The sequence below is a fragment of the Miniopterus schreibersii genome (assembly GCF_964146895.1).
Source record: "Miniopterus schreibersii genome assembly, chromosome: 1".
Classification (NCBI taxonomy): Eukaryota; Metazoa; Chordata; class Mammalia; order Chiroptera; family Miniopteridae; genus Miniopterus; species Miniopterus schreibersii.
The window spans coordinates 162,347,566-162,364,806 of NC_138101.1; the positions used below are offsets into that span (position 1 = coordinate 162,347,566).

General features: G+C 41.6%; 2 protein-coding genes across 4 annotated transcripts in view; one reads left to right on the forward strand and one right to left on the reverse strand.

Annotated features, from left to right (window-relative positions):
• The window catches only part of TIPIN (TIMELESS interacting protein), a 34,002-nt gene extending 19,152 nt beyond the window's left edge, over positions 1 to 14,850 (reverse strand). The window contains exon 1 of one of the 2 annotated variants that reach the window (XM_081151770.1): positions 14,790 to 14,850. The gene's annotated coding sequence lies outside the window, so the exon portion shown is untranslated. The remainder of the gene's footprint in view (positions 1 to 14,789) is intronic. The other variant, XM_081151772.1, reaches the window with a different exon arrangement.
• Positions 14,851 to 14,974: 124 nt separating this feature from the next.
• MAP2K1 (mitogen-activated protein kinase kinase 1) overlaps positions 14,975 to 17,241 on the forward strand; it is a 72,006-nt gene continuing 69,739 nt past the window's right edge. For both annotated transcript variants that reach the window (XR_014000080.1, XM_081155577.1), the window contains exon 1: positions 14,975 to 15,568. Coding sequence is in view for 1 of the 2 variants with exons in the window: in XM_081155577.1 (XP_081011703.1) it covers positions 15,489 to 15,568 (80 nt within the window). In the remaining variant the exon portion in view is untranslated. The remainder of the gene's footprint in view (positions 15,569 to 17,241) is intronic.

Below are 17,241 nucleotides of genomic sequence, written 5' to 3' on the forward strand. Positions count from 1 at the left end.
TAGCCATATAAAGATTTGTACACAGATGTAGCTTTATTTGAAATAGCCAAAAAAACCTGGAAATGACAAAAATATCCATCAAAAGATGAACAGATAAACAAATTGTGGTATAACCACAAAATGACATACTACTCAGCAATCAATAGACTATGGAAATACACAGAAAGTGATTACTCATTCAATTCCTATAAAGTAACAGGACCCAAATTCAGTGCTATATACCCTCAATAACTGGGAACTCAATAAATGTAACAAAATTAATTTAAATACAATTGAGACAACTTTATTCTATATTTTAAAAACATTTCTTAGGCCCTAGCTGGTTTGACTTAATGGTTAGAGCATCGACCAGCAGACTGAAGGGTCCTGGGTTTGATTCTGTCCAAAGGGCCCGTAGCTCAGTTGCAGGCTCAATGCTGGGCCCCCGGTGGGGTGCGTGTGGGAGGCAACCATCTGATGTTTCTCTCTCACATCGATGTTTCTCTCTCTTTCTCTCCCTTCCACTGTCTTTGAAAAGCAATGAAAAAAATATCATTGGATGACCATTAAAAAAATAAAGACATTTCTTAGATTTTGAATCTTTTTTTTTTAATCCTCACCCAAGGATATGTTTTTTTAAATTTATCTTTATTGTTCAAAGTATTACACATATTCCCTCTTTATTTCCAAATTGATCCCCTCCACCCTGCATCTGCCCTCAGCCCCCCAGGCCTTCACCACACTATTGTCTGTGTTCACAGATTATGCATATATGCATATCAATTTTTTTATTAATCTCTCTCCATCCCCCCACCCCCACCTTCCCACTGAGATTCATCAGTCTGTTCCATGCTTCTGTGTCTCTGGATCTATTTTGTTCCTCAATCTATTTTGTTTATTAGATTCCACATATGAGTGAGATCATGTAAAACTGAATCAGGAAGAATCAGAAAACCTGAATAGGCTAGTAACAACTGATGAAATCAAAGCAGTAATAATAAATAAATAAAAAACCAGCAAACAAAAGCCCTGGTCTGGATGGGCTTCACAGGGGAGCTTTCTAATTCTTTAAGTTGTAGGGTTAGATAGTTCACTAAAGATTTTTCTTGCTTTTTGAGGTAGGCCTGCAGTGCTATGACCTTCTCCCCTAGGACCGCTTTCGCTGTGTCCCATAGATTTTGGGTTGTTGTGTGGTCATTTTCATTTTTTCCAGGAAGTTTTTTTTTTTTTGGTAATAAATGTCAGGTGTTCATATATTCAAAGAAAAATACTTTGGGCAGGGGAAGGCAGACAAAGGATAACTGTGGGGGGAGGGGGACTTGGGGGGGAAGGGAGATGTGTGAGTGCTCCCTCATAAAATAATGACATAAAAAGTCTTCCTGGTATGATGACATTTGAACAGAGAACCAAAAGAAGTGACAGAGCAAGCTGAATGGATGGATACACAGAAGAGCATTTCAGGATCAGGGAACAGAGGTCCCTCAATGACAGAATGCTAACTTTCTAAAACCACAATTGAGTATAACGCAATCACTACTACGTACTGGTTATGACAACTCAAAAGGGTAGAAATAAAAGTTGGCACAGTGTTGATTAAATGGGAATCAGGAATAGCTTTCTATGTAACTCCAAAAAAAATCTAATCCAGATTTACCTCCTCTACCAGCTGGACACCATAGTCCCTTTTATTTGGCTGAATGGTCACACCTCTTCCACTGACAAGCTGAGTTAAGTCAATAGGTTGAGTAGGATCAACTAGACCCAAATCAATAAGATATTGCAGTCTGTTGAGACTCAAAGGTTGATACTGACGTCTGAAGCTATGTCCTTCATTAAACCCATATTTGGGGATTCGGAGGTAAAACAGGGTCTGGCCTCCCTTGAAGCCCAGTCAGGGCCGGGTTTCTTTGAATATATGAACACTTGCCGTTCTCCTTCATGGCCTCTACCACATTTTCTACCTCTTCACTGACCTCTTGGTCGTCTTTCCAGTCTCCTGGAGCCTGGATTTGGCTTTAAGTTGGCCAGACTCACACAGGGCAGGGCCTGGAGCAAGTCCAGAGCCCTGCACCCACCGCCTCGCATGGGACCGGCGAGGCCCAGAACTTCCAAGGGCGCCCCAGCGCACCTTGGAGCCCACGTGGTTCACCAGGAAGTTTTTGATTTCTTTCTTGATCTTATTGGTAGCCCATTCATTGTTTAATAACATGTTATTTAGCCTCCATGTGTTTGAAGATTTTTGAATGTTTTTACTATAGTTGATTTCTTATTTTATGCCTTTGTGATCTGAGATGCTCAATATGATTTCAATCTTCTTGAACTTGTAGAGACTTGTTTTGTGTCCTAACATGTGGGCTGTCTTTGAGAATGACCCATGTGCACTTGAGAGGAATGTATATTCTGCAGCTTTGGGGTGAAATGTTCTGTAAACAATAATTAAATCCATCTTATCTAGTGTGCTATTTAGTCACTGTTTCTGAGTTGACTTTTTGTCTGGAAGATCTATCCAATGAAGTCAGTGGGGTGCCAAAGTCCACCACTATGACTATATTGCTGTTGATCCCCCCCTTAAAGTCCTTAAGGTTATTATTGATAGGTTCTTATTTATTGCCATTTTAATTCTTTATGCCTATGTTCTTTCTCTATTTCTTCTTATTATTACAGCAGTCCCTTTAACATTTCTTGCAATGCTTCCATTTCTACTTCTAATTACAGCAGTCCCTTTAACATTTCCTGCAATGCTGGTTTGATGGTGATAAACTCCTTCAGCCTTTTTTTTTGTCTGAGGAGCTCTTTATTTCACCATCTATTTTGAATGATAGCCTTGCTGGATAGAGTAGTCTTGGTTTCAGATCCTTGTTTTGCATTATCTTGAATACTTCATGCCATTCACTTCTGGCCTGTAGAGTTTCTGATGACAAGAAGGCTGACAACCTTATGGGAGGTTCTTTGTAGGTAACAGATTTGCTTTTCTCTTGCTGCCTTTAATACTCTTGCTTTGAATTTTTGGCATTTTAACTATGATGTGTCTGGGCATGGGCTTCTGTGGATTCTTCTCGCTTTAGACTCTCTGTACCCCCTGAACTTGTGTGACTTTTTCCTTCACCAGGTTAGGGAAGTTTTCTGACATTATTTCTTCAAATAGGTTCTCTAACCCTTGCTTACTTTTTTTTTTGAAATATATCTTTATTGATTTCAGAGAGAGGAAAGGAGAGGGAGAGAGAGAGATAGAAACATCAATGATGAGAGAGCCATTGATCGAGCCCGCAACCCGGGCATGTGCCCTGACCGGGAATCGAACCCCGATCGCCTGGATCCTAGGTCGACACTCAACTGCTGAGCCACGCCTGGCCGGGACCTTGCTTACTTTTGACCTCTTCTGGCACTCCTATGATGTGAATATTGTTACATATCATGTTGTCCCACAGCTCCCTGAGACTGTCCTCCTGTTTTTAAATTGTTTTTTCTTTCTGGATCTCTGATTGAGTGATTTTTTTCTACTCTGTCTTCTAATTCACTGATCTGATCCTCAGCTTCCTCTAATCTGCTATTTATTCCTTCCAATGTATTCTTTATTTCCGCTATGTTATTCTTAATTTCCTTCATAGTTTCCATATCTTTTTTTCAGTCTGTTGAGCATCCTTACAATCAGTATTCTGAACGCTATATCTGATAGATTATTTATCTCCATTTCATTTAGCTCTTTATCTGAAGACTTCTCTTGTTCTTTCATTTGGGGCTTGTTTTTTTGTCTCCCCATTTTGGCTGTCTATTTGGGTTTGTTTCTACGTGTTAGGTAGGCCTGCTAGAACTCTCAGTCTTTTCAGGAGGACTCTGGTGCAGACCAATGTCAGATGCTGTTTGTGACTGGCCTTGAGTACCCTGTTTGGAGCTATCAACAACCCACAGCTTGAGGTCCCCTCTGTTGGGGCTGGGTGCATTTGAACAGGACCAAGATGCACACCAAAGTCTGCTTTTGCAAGGCCTGGGTCCAGATACAGATCAGGCAAAGACTCAAAGCACTCTGAGGTCTGCCTCTGCCCTCAGGCTGATTAATCTGATTCTCTTAATGAACCTCAGGCTGTAGAAACTCCACAGGGTGAGATAGCTGATGTTATCAGTCTCTTAATGAGCCTCAGACTGTAGAAACTCCATGGGGTAGGGTAGAGCGAGAGGTTTTCCAGCAGGGTGGGGCAATTGCTTCCCCATCAGGCAAATGCTGCTTGGAAGGTAAATGTCTGTCTCTGCAGTATGGGGGAATGACTTGGCACAGGAATCCAGAGGGGTGCCCTCTGAGCTCTATCTCCAGAGCCCACAACCTTAGATTCTCCTCACACAGCTCTAGTCCACTCTGCCTTCCCTCTGCTGGAGCTCAAGGTGAGTGGCTGCATGCAAAACTTTGTACGTTGACCAAAGGTCAGAGGGATGGAGGGGGGCCGGGGGGTGGAGGGGGAGAGAGTAATCAAAGAATTGATGTGCATACATACACAACCCAAGGACACGGACAATGGTGGGGAGAGTGACTGGGGAGGGGGAAGGAACGGGGGGGAAGGGGTCATTGGGGAGAAAAAGGGACATTTGTAATGCTTTAAACAAAAATAAAAATTATAAAAAAACAACAACAAATGACAGAAAAAAACACACAAAAAAAACTTTGTACGTTGGCCCTTTAAGAAGGTGCCTGCATTTCTGGCTGTCTTTTCCTGGCAGACAGAACCCTGCTGCTTTTCACAGCCAGGTGTTATATGGGCATCTTTCTCAGTTCTGGTGCTCTGGGCTGGGAAGCCCAGGGTTTAGGCTCCAGAGTTCTCAGTGGGAACCCCCCACAGCTGAGATATCCCTTCGCACTTTCAGTGGCTGCCTGTGGGCGCCCAGCCAGCCCTTCCGGGCCTCTGCACTTCCTACCAGTCTCTATGCGGTCTCCACTTTTCCTCCTTGGTTATGAGGGTGTTCTCCAGCTTATCTTCAGTTGCAGTTGACTATTCAGGATGGTTTTTCTATATTTCAGTTGTAGTTTCAGTTTGGTCCTGGGAGAGTGCCAGTGTAGCTTCCACTTAGTCTGCTGCCATCTTTAACCCCCCGGGATATTTTTTCCAATGCTCTTCATAGAGAATGGAAGTGGGAGAGAGAGAGAGAGAAATATCAATGTGAGAGAGACACATTGATTGGTTGCCTCCCACTTGCGCATGCGGCCTGAGAAGCTGGGACCCTTACAGTCTGTGGGCCAACACTCTAACCACTGAGCCAAACCAGCTAGATCTAGACTTCTAATCTTTTTTAGGCTTTCTTGAAGCCTGACTTAAAAAGAGCACATTAAAGAGTATACAACAGCCTGGCTGGCATGGCTTGGCGGTTGAGCATTGACTTATGATCCAGGAGATCAAGGTTTGATTCCTGGTCAGGGCACATGCCCAGGTTGTGGGCTTGATCCCCGGTGAGGGGCGTGCAGGAGGCAGCCAATCAATGACTCTCTCCCATCATTGATGTTTCTCTCTCTCTCTCCCTCTCTCTTCCTCTCTCTAAAGTAAAAAAAGATATATTTAAAAATAAAAATAAAGAGTACACACCATACAATTCCAATTATATACAATTCTAGAAAACGCAAACTATAGTGGGGACAATGGGTAGATGAGAGAAGGATTCTAAAGGGGTCCAGGGAAACTGTTGGGGGATGATAAGTGTGTTCATTATCTTGATTGTGGTAATGGTTTCTCCATATATGTCAAAACTGTTCAAATTTAACAGTTTCAATATATGTCACCCAACTTATGTTATTATGCCTCAAGAAAGCTGTAAAAAAGATTCAAAGTCTAAGAAATGTTCTTAAAATATAGAAGAAAATTCCCTCAATAGTATTTAATTTGATTACATTTATTGAGTTCCCAGTTATTGAGGACATATAACACTGAATTTGGGACCTGTTACTTTATAGGAATTGAATAAGTAATCACTTTCTGTCTTAACTTTTTTGCATTAAAAAGCAAACAAAAACAACAGAAGTACTATAATTGTAAGGCAGAGGAATTAAAAGGGACATGTGAATTAGCTGATTATTTCATTTTATAGATGTTCTCTCTAGCAGTCTTAACCCTTCAAGGTGAGAATGCTTCTTTTTACCTTTACATTGCAAACTGGTTAAAGGGCTTGAAAGAAAACAAAATAATTTAATGCAAAAAGAAACTATATATATATTAAAATCACCAATAAGGGTGAAAAGTTGTGACAAAGAGTTTTGAGTAAATGCCTTGGAATACTTTTTTATAAGAGGGCATTATAGTACATCACAGCTAGAGTTTTTTCAGAAACTTGCTAAGGATTTTTCCTTCTCTAAAATGGTACAATTCTATTTTTTATTTTATTTATGTATGTATGTATGTATTTATTTATTTTTATTATTTTTTTAATCCTTACCCGAAGATATTTTTTCCATTGCTTTTCAGAGAGAGTGGAATGAAGAGAGAAAGAGAGAGAGAGAGAGAGAAACATTGATGTGATAGAGATACATCAATTGGTTGCCTTCTACACGCAGCTGACCAGCTACATGCCCTTGTCCAGAATCAAACCCGAGACCCTTCAGGCTGTGGGCTGATGCTCTAACCACTGATCCAAACCAGCTAGGGCTGAAATGGTACAATTCTATATTTTCACAAAGAGTACAGGAAAATGCATGGGGAAGATGGATTCTTTGGCTTTAGTAAGTTCTCAGGTAGGTTGCTGTGGAAAGAGCCTGGGGCTGGTGAGACACAAGACCTGGATCCTGTCCAATCTTGGCTACTGATTTATAGTGTAACCCAACATGGTCTGGCAACCAGCATCTTCTATAAAACAGAGATCACACTGGATCATGTTACTTAAATAATGTGCCTCAAGATATTGTTTACGGGATCTGGTTGGAAGGAGAATAAAGAGATATATTCATTTGACAAATATTTATTGTCTATATGCCAGGTGTGGTTCTTGGAGCCAGTGATGAAATGGGGAACAAGGTAGATGAGATCCCTCTCTTCTAACAGGGAACCAAAAAAAAAAAAAAAGAAAAGAAATAAAGAAGATAATAAAAGAAAATGGTAATGTGATAGAGAGTGACTAGAAGAACAATGTAGAAAGGGCGAGGAAGTGACATTCGGGCAAAGTCCTAATGGCAAGAAGTGGGCAGATAAGCAAAGGGTTAAGGAAAGTCTGCTCCAAACTCAGTAAACAGGAAGCCCAAAGGCTCTGAGGTGAGAACTAGCAGGAGTGGTCAGAAGGAGGAAAGAAGGTCACTGTGGTCAGAGTTTGGTGACTAGTGGGGAGAGTAAGATGAGGTGAGGTATGGAGGAGGCAGAGCTGGAAAATTCTGATAAGGGTTTTAAAGATGGATCCACTGGGGGACCTTAAGCAGTCCACTAATGTTTGTTTTTTAAAATCCTCTAACTGCTGTATGGAGAATGGACTATCAGGAGGCCAGCAGGAAAGCAGAGAGCCAGTTAGGATTATATATTTGGGAGATAGAATTTAAAGGCAGGCCCAACCCTGATGGTTGCAGGGTTCAAGGCAAGAGAACATATGGAAGCCCAAATCCAAATGATTGTGTATGTAAAAGTTATAAATTAAGCTAAAGACCACTAAATATAATATGTTCTATCCTCCTATCTTGAAAAATACACTTTCATAACAATGTGGAATTCCAGGTTGAAATTTAGATTTCTCAGATTCCTTGGAATGCTGTAATGGAACATGGGGAGAGCTGGCCCCTCGCCTTCCTCCCTCTGTCTCTCTTCTCTTCCCACACTGCAAGGACCTTCATCCACAGGTAGGTGGAAATGCAGCTCACCAGCCAAGTTTTGTCCACACATTCTTCAAATAGGCCCTTGGCCACCTCTTGGAGCTAAAGGAGTCTATGCCCGAGTGCCGTCTGTCACTCTGCCCTTAGGAGGATGGATCAGGGGAAGAGGCCCCTGCAGGCCCTGGGAGCAAGCTCTAGAGTCTTGGGTGATCAGAGAATGGTCTAGAAGGGAGAGCACAGGCTCCATGCAGGCATGACCCCTTGGCCCCTCGTGAGGAGGGGTGCGGCCAGACAAGGGCCAGAGGGGAGCCTCGGAAACCATGGCCCAGAAATGGGCCTCAAAATTTTGTGGCAGGTTGGATGCAGGTGGTGCTAGATAGAGAAGAATCAAGTGGTTATAGTGGGGAGTGGAATCAAGTGCTCCAGTTTAGATGTTTTGAGTCTGAGATGCCCCTTGATATATCCAAGTAGAAATTCCAAGGAGGCAGTTGCCTATGTGTGTCTGAAGCTTAGGAGGAGAGGTCTAGCCAGAAGTAATAAAATTGGGAGCTCATCGACATGTAGATGGTAGAGGTCACATAAGCAGAGAGTGGAGACAAAAAAGGGACTGAGTCTGAGGCACTACCAACTAATAAACATTCCCAACAGATCTGGGAAATGTCAAAAAGCACAAAATAAAAAATAAAATAGTCTCACCTATACTTTCACTTCCTAGAAATAAATACTGTTAACATTTTGAGATATTTTCTTTGTCTTCTCTCTCTCACTTTCTCTGTCATACATATATATACTGTATTTTAATAATAAAATGGCACTCATGTGTACTACATACTTTTTATAAGTGCTTTGTTCACTTACTATTTTTAGAACACTTTCCCGTGCCATTACCATTACTTTTAAAATGAGAATTTAAAACTGATGTGTTGAATTCCATCATGTAGATATATCATAAAATCCTCTATTTTTGGATATTAATTTTTAAGATAATATAATTTATTACTTTTTAACATAAAGAACTCCAAAGAAGAAAATCAAAAATTGTCCATAATCTTCTCACCTAGGAAATATCTGTTGATGTTTCTGAAGAAAATAAAGTAGTACATATACATATATGGGCAGAAAAATCGAACTGTACAAAATGAAAAGCAAAAGCCTTTCTTCCCACTCAGCAATTCTTTCTTTCCAAAGGTAATTACTGTTAACAAATTCTTGTAGTTTTTTCCAAAAAAAAAAAGCAAACACATATCGAGTTCAATAAAAGACAGTAAACAAGTTGAGTATAAAAAAAATTAATTTGTGACAATATCTTACTATGAGTAATGCTGAAACAAACACCCCTATTGCATATAAATCTTTGTGCACATCTCTGATTATTTTCCTAAAATAAATTCCTACCCTTGAACTATATGCGTTATGGACATTATATAATAATTGCTTTTTTTTTTTTTTAATCCTCACCCAAGGATATTTTTTCCATTGCTTTTCAGAGAGAGTGGAAGGGACAGAGAGAGAAAAAAACATTGATGTGAGAGACACACATCAATTAGTTGCCTCCTGCACGCGCCCCCAAACCAAGCCCAGTGACTGAGCCTGCAACTGAGGTAAATGCCCTTGACTGGAATCGAACCCGAGACCCTTCAGTCTGCAGGGCGACGCTCTAACCACTGAGGCAAAATGACTAGGTCACTTTTCTTTTTTTTTAATCAAACAGTTTATAAACTAAATTTAAATGCAATCTAGATCTATCAGTTTCTAAGTTTGGCCCAAATTCATAGAACTCAAAATAACTGTGGACTATGATCTATCCAAATCTACTGAACTTATGCCAAATATGGTTTAATATCACTTGAAATTGATGGTAAATATCAAAATTAGAGAAAAAATGATAAAGAAAAAATAATTATATTATGCCATTACCAAGATCTTTAGTGTCTTTATAATTAAAGATACTTGAAAAGCTAACAAACCTACCTGATGACTAGCAAACAAAATAAAGTTTACCTATTTACTATTTGGAAAGTTACCAAGACTTTTTAAATAATCATTGGCCTGGGAATTGGGATATATGTCCCTGTTCTACCCCTAACTAGCTGTGTAACATCAAAGAACACCACTGAACCTTCTGAGGCTGTTTTCCCATTTATAAAATGGGGTGATTGGACACCATAATCTCTATAGTCCAACTCTAAAATTCTAAAATGAACTCACTTTGTCTTTCTCTATATGCCAAAACCCCACATCAGATGCCATTCCCTGATCTAGTTATAAAGGTCTATCTATTCAGAGAAAGCGCACAGGAGCAAGGATAAATAACCATATGGTTCAGTGGTAATTATAATGACACAACAAAGCCATCATTATCATAACAATATTTTATATTTATGAGGCTATACAATTAAAACAATCTGGCACATTGCAGAGAAAAGATTCCTTGCTTCCCAGAAGTATATAAAACTACAAAACACAAAAATGTATCAATAGTTATAGTTTATAATATCTTAAAGTATACATAAACCCAGAATTATGTATCATTTACAGCTCATTGTTGGAGATGAAACTTTTTAAAGCAAATTCTCAGCTCTCTCTAAGCTGACCTGGCCTCTGAGCAAGAGTGAGAATTATAAAAAAGATTGATAGATTTAAGATAGCTCTGCATGTGTACATCCCATATGCCCTTATCACAGCTCCCAGACCACTACAGTTCAAATGATCATTCTCATTTTAAATTTCCTGCTTGTAATCTTTGCAAAGCACTTGGCAGGAAAAGGATGATGCAGGGGTTTTCCATAGATTAGAAGAAAGCATTAAATTTTTTTTTTAAAGACCAATGATGACAAGCATTCAAATGAATGTTCTGGGAAAGAGATTTGTTTAATCTCAGACCAGTTATGAGAATAAGGATATCCGGGATCCTGGACTGTGATTCAAAAGGAAATCAAGACTTCCTTCCCTACAGCTGCTATCTAGGAAGCTGGTATGTCCAAGTATATATATCTTCTTTCAAGGGTCAAAAACAAAGTACCACATCTCCTCTCTGGAATGCCAAGCCAGGGCGAGGTCCCTCTCCTCCCTCCCCTCCAAAAAAGGCCCCCTATCTGACGTCCTGTCTGGTTGAATGAAGCCACATCCTTAGAGAGTAATTGAAATTGCATGATTCCTCACCTTGTGAAGGCAGCTTTTCCTTTAAATGAAGGGCAAGTGAACATTATAAGTGGCTCCCAAAATAGCCCAGTGGTTTCACTGCATTCAGAATGTCTGACTTCCAGAAGCAAGGAAGTGGATGTACCTCCTCTGAAGGAGGAGAGGGGTAGTGTTACCTTCACACAGTCACTCAACAGAAACAGCTGCCAAACTCACAGGCACTGAAAAATCTAGGCAAGGGATTCCTTAACTATTAATTTAAACGTTTAAAAAATTAGCCCCACACTGAACAGAATGAATTATCGGCAAAGGGAGTTAATGATAGTAAGGCATTTAATAAAAAGTCAGAGGTCTCTCATGACTAGAGATTTGGAAAATATGGTATTAAAGTGAGAAAAAAAATGTAAATGGAATTTCTTCATATGAAATAACTTCTATTTACAATAACTAATTATTTTCAATATCCCAAGTGAATTTTTCATAACAAGAGAGTAAAAGACCTTAATTTGTAAGGGGCAAATGTGGACTTGCCTCTAAAATAAAGCTCATAAACGGATAATATCATAAATTCACTGACCCTATAATATCAACAGTGTGTATGGCTAAGATAAATACAGGTCTCCATAATGTAAACAGAAGTTGTCATTGAGTAGTGTATCAAGAATGATTTTTATGATCTTTTTTATACTTTTCTAGTGTTTCCTCACATAATAAGCTGGTATTAGTTATATATATTTTTTCAAAACTTACAAAATTCTAAACAAAAACAAAATGCTCAGAAGATGCAAATATTTTAATATAAGAAATGCCTATATTATTCTTTCACTTTAAAAAAAGCAGAACAATTAAAAATACATTTTGGTTACTCTGTTCTGTTTTCTGAGGAAAAAACCATAAATTTCTTTTTCTTTTCTATAGAAATTGTTTTATTGAAAGGCTAACACATATCCAGAAAGTTACGTAAATCACAAAGGGGACACACCTGTATTTTTTTGTATTGGATTAGTATTTCTTGGTTAATAACATAAATTTCAGGTGTACAACTTTATAATACAACATCTGTATACTCTATTATGTGCTCGCTACCCGAATTCACCTTGTATTTGACCCCTTTTACCCTTTTTGTCTTCCCTCCACTGTTTTGTTTTTTTAATCCTCACTTGAGGATATGCTTTCATTGATTTTTAAAGAGACAGAGAAAGAGAGAGAAACATCAATGTGAGAGAGAAACATGGATCAGTTGTCACCCACATGTACCCCAACTGAGGATCGAACCCACAACCTTTTGGTGTATGGGACAATGCTCCAATTTAAGCCACCTGTCCAGGGCAACACACCTGTATTTTATTGGTATACAAAGTGATAAACTTGTATTACTTTCTTGCATGTAGCTCTTCTACTCAGAGGATGTTTTGCAGACTCATTCATATTATTGAAGGTGCTAAAAAATTGCCTACTGATTGAAATCTCTGGAGAGAAAAGCCTTTCCTTGCCCAATATTCCATCATATGGATGTATCATAAATGATGTAATTATTTCCCTTTTGTTGAATATTTAGGTGGTTTCAAATTTTAGCTATTAAATAATACCCTTCTTTTACAAAGCTTTCATAATTCCCTTATAAGATATTCATAGAAATGGGATTACTAAGTCAAAGTGTGTGAATATTATTGAAAACCAAACTGTTTTCCAGAAAGCCTCTATCAATTATTTTCCTTCCAGCAGATTATGTTTCTATGAGAAAACTCACCACTGGCACCATTTATTTAGCTCCTATATGTTGGGCAATGTTCTTTTATAATCTGTTACAATGGGCAGTATAATTCTTATTTTATAAGTGAGTTAACTGAGGCTCAGAGAAATAAAGTAATCAGCCCAAAGCAGAACTGGAATTAATCCAGTTCTTTCTCTCTCAAATTCATGCTCTTTTGTTTGTTTGTTTTGTTTGATTTGATTTTGGACCTCATAGAGGATTAAGTTAAATGTAGTTCTCTGTTCATGATACATTTTCATCATCGGTTGACCTTGTATTACTTGGTTCCTCACATTTGTGATCTCACTCTGCTGTGTACTTATGGGATGACCTATATGAAATTGTCAGTATCCAAGAATTTTTTACTTACAAACATGGCAACTTCATATGGCCCAGCCTAATATGAACAGTGTTTATCACATGGTAGTCACTAACTCACACACATATATCTGAGTCTTATTCTTGTCTGTATGGTCAGCACTTATGTTAGGTCCTCAAGAAAAGTAGATAGGACTGATGAATCATTGCCTGCCTGTCTTAAATGGAAATGAAGAAAACTCTCTTATCTTGGACAATTTTACTAACTCAAACTACTAGAGCATTTCTTGATCTGAACTTCCCAGGCCACAGTGACGGTTTAGAAACACTATTCAATGGAGACTGAACCTCAGCAGCATTCACAGACTCATAATATTTAGTATTGGAGGAATTTCAAATTTTTTCATAGGGTGAAAATGAAGCCTTGTAAAGTTCAATTAATTGCTAGAAATCCTACCAGTATTCATTTGCACTAGTAATTATAAAACTATATCAAATAGCCTGTCTTGTTCCTCAATATACATTGTTCTGAAAAATTAGTTTCAATTAATTTTTTTAAATTGGAGAGAGAGAGGAATGCACTTATTTATGCATTCCTTGGTTGATCCCTGTATGTGCCCTGATCAGGGATCGAACTTGGAACCTTGGGGTATCAGGATGAAGCTCTAACCAACTGAGCTATTTGGCCAGGGCCTCAATTAATTTTTTTAAATCCTCAATCAAGGATATGTCTTGATTGACTTTAAGAGAGGAAGGGGGGGAAACATCAATGTGAGAGAAACATTGATCAGTTGCCTCCCATATACATCCCGATGGGGTATTGAACCTGCAACCTAGGTATGTGCCTGGACTGGAATCGAACCCATAACCTTTTGGTATACGAGATGATGCTGCAACCAACTGAGCCACCAGGCCAGGACCTCAATTAAATTTTAATGTTTATTATTTTACTCTGATATGAAGAATTTGCATGTTTAATACGCATAAATACAGGATTACATCTGCTCATACACATTCACACATTAAATTTTCCTATATATTGAAAACTATGAGTTCACATCAATACCCCAATTCCAATACAACACCGCAGGGTTTTCTTCCTTTCCCTTTCCTTCCTTTCTTCCCACAGTGAGGAACCTGGCTCTATAATCCTGATTATATTTAGGCTCCCACCTAAGCTGCCATGCTTCCCCCTCTTGGATGCTTTGCCCTACCTGCCTGGCTCTAGGGTTACCAGACACAGTGTAGGGTTGCCTCCTTGGTGGGCAAGCCCTCTTCACCCTCCCGGGTTTCTACAGCCTTCTTCCCTGCTGGGTTGCTGAAACCCTGCTCTGGACCACCACGTGCAGATGCTTACTTTGTCCTGCGCAACTAATACCTTCAGGACTGAACGCTTCAGGAACGGCAAAGGGGATGAGGAAAACTGAATGTGCATTTTGAATAGGCATTGCACCTCTTTTATGAAACTCTTTATTCACATCTTAATACTTCAAGTTTCATATAACTGGACTTATTGGATGAAAGGGCTTTTCTCTAAGGCTTTAAAAATACCAATCTTCTCTCAAAAAAGGTTGGCCCAATTTACAATCTCATCAGCACTATCCGTCTCTCCGTACCCTCGTCTGTGAGTAGATCAGTACTATTACCATTACAGGCGCAAGGGGCCTCTGAACAAGTTTTCTATTCCCCCACGCTGCCCTTCCCTTGGACCACAGAAGGGGTCCTTTTCCTTATTTATTTTATTATTTCATTTCCGTCAACATAATTCAGTCCCCAAGGGCTCCAGTCACCACAGAGGGAAAAGCAGACGATACCTGGCCGGGACAAACTCACCTCTCCGCTGCCTGCGGGAGCCGGGATGCTCGGCCTCCTTTCCCGCCGGGTCCACCCGAGTGCCTCCGGCCAGTAGAGGGCTCTGTGGAGTCCTCGTGGGACTCCGCCCTCAGGGCAGCACGCCGCGCCCCGTGACGTATTTCCGCGTCATCTGCCGCCGAGGCTCGCGCGCATAGGCTGCCGGCGAGGCAATGGGGGCGGAGCCGAGTGGGTGTGTGGCAGAGGCGTCGGCCCTGGTGCGGGACGCGCGGCTTTCCCCTTCCCCGCTCCTCCCCCGCCCTGCAGTGCCTCCCCGGGACCGCTGCGCGGAGCGACTGGGAGCGCGGCGACGGCGGCGGCTGCACTTTCCCGGGCTGTGGTTGAAGTAGGGTTCTTGTGCGCGCGCTGCGGGGCTGCTCGAGCCCGAGCGACCGGTTGACTGAGGGAGAGAGGGAGGGAATCCTGGGCTGCCGAGCTGCGCCTGCTGGGAAGCCCTTTGGCTCCCTGTGCGCGGAGCCGAGCCCGGGACGAGCAGGGCGGGGGTCCCACGAGACCGCCGCCGCGCCTAGGTGCTGACGGGACCGCGCGGGGCGCGCCGCCCCCCGAAGGCAGTCCCCGGCCCGCGGCCCCGAATTGGCCCCGCGCGCCGGACATAGCAGAGGGAGGAAGCAGAGGGGCCGCTTTCCCCTCGGAGTTGGAAGCGCCTTTCCCAGGTTCAAAATGCCCAAGAAGAAGCCGACGCCCATCCAGCTGAACCCGGCCCCAGACGGCTCCGCGGTTAACGGGACCAGCTCGGCGGAGTAAGTATGGGGTGGGCGCCGAGCTCCGGGCTGGACTGGGGAGGCCCCCGCAGGGGTGCAGGAGCAGAGTCGGGTGTGCGCCTCGCGCTGGGCTCCGCTGGAGTTCGTCACGTACGTCTCGGGCTGGCAGGAGCGAAGAACTCCGGCCGCCGAGCTATCGGTGACTAAGCATTGATTGTGCTCCTGACTCAGAACCAGTCAGTGGACCCAGCACGTCTCGATTTTTACCCCTTTCCCGACCCTTTCCGTCATCCCTGGCCACAAGAAAATAAAAAAACTGGTTCTTCCACTGCTCCTCGCCAGCTGTTTTCTAAATGCGATCCTCTGAGATTCTGGCCTGCAATAGGGAGAGGGGGACACATGCCTTAGAAAGAATTAAGGTCGCATCCGCTGCTTTGAGACCGGCTCAGAGTATAGAGTTGGGACCAGGTAGCAGCGTTCTCACCTTGGTGCCTGACACCTGTGGGCCAGGAGTGCCGGGTTGCCGGCCCGCTGCCAGGCCAGCGGGGGCGTGTGTACACTGGCATCCCAGTGGCTCTTCCCTTGCTGACTTTGAGGGCTCCTAGTCCTTGCCCTTCTTCCTGGAAACTATCTGGTCTTATAGGGAGCGGTTTTCCTCCTCTTCATCTGACTTAATCCACCTGTCCATCCAGTCACTCCTCACCTTGCTTATGAGCCCTAAACTCCTGACCTGAGACATGCACACCATGACCATGGAAACTACACACAAGGCGCTCCATCTTTGCAGCTTCCCGTGTTGCTTAGGAGCCAGCACTTTATTACTTTAAATAATGATGAGATTGTTTCATGGGGGATTCTGAGCTCTCACAACTCTTTTGGGTTTTGAGTTAGAAACAAGAAAGACTGTGAGGGAGAGAGACCCAGCTAGCTGGAGAGAGAACTGGGAAAGATGTGGCTTTTAATCTTTTACCTGAACACTTTAGTAAACTAGCTGATGAAATGAATAGAGTAGGCCTTCCTCTCTCTGGATTTTAATATTCCAGAGACCTGTTGGCTTGGTGAATGTTCATCCCTGTAATGATCATAAGGCCGTTGGTGGACCTGTAGTGTGAGCTCAGCCAAGTTCTTCACACCTGCTCCCAACCACCCCTCTTTAATACTGTAGTGTCTGTTTTGCATGTTATTGAATTGTACAGGTCAGTGGATTGCTTTGCAAACATTTGTTCAGTTTTAGTTTATAGAATTTTATCTCCTTAAAATAGACTGAAAATCCCCAGAGATGGGGATTCTTTAGTAACCGTCACTGTTTTCAGGTCAAATTTTTGACCTTTTGTTTTGACCATAGTGGATTCTGGCTGAATGTTGTGGCCTGTTGATCCTGCTCCTATCTGATTTGGAGGAAGGTACTAAACTAAGTAGAATTACCTGTTGTCATTCTGTTCTTAATTGTGACACCACTGCTGTATTCTTATAAAGGGGAGAAATTTCATTAACAGAAAACAGTTAAGGAAGGAAAAGAAGAAAGTACCCTGGAGCCTGGCAGAAAAATTTGGGTGGGACTGGGAGATTCTAAACAGTGGTTAAGAGGTTGGAGTCTGAAGTTAGGCTAAGTTTGAAGCTTGGCTATGTGGTTTTGTGACTTGAGACAAATCTTTTCAGTCTCTCTAAAGCTTAGGTTTAGTTTTTTCATCTGCGAAAATGAGGCTAATGAT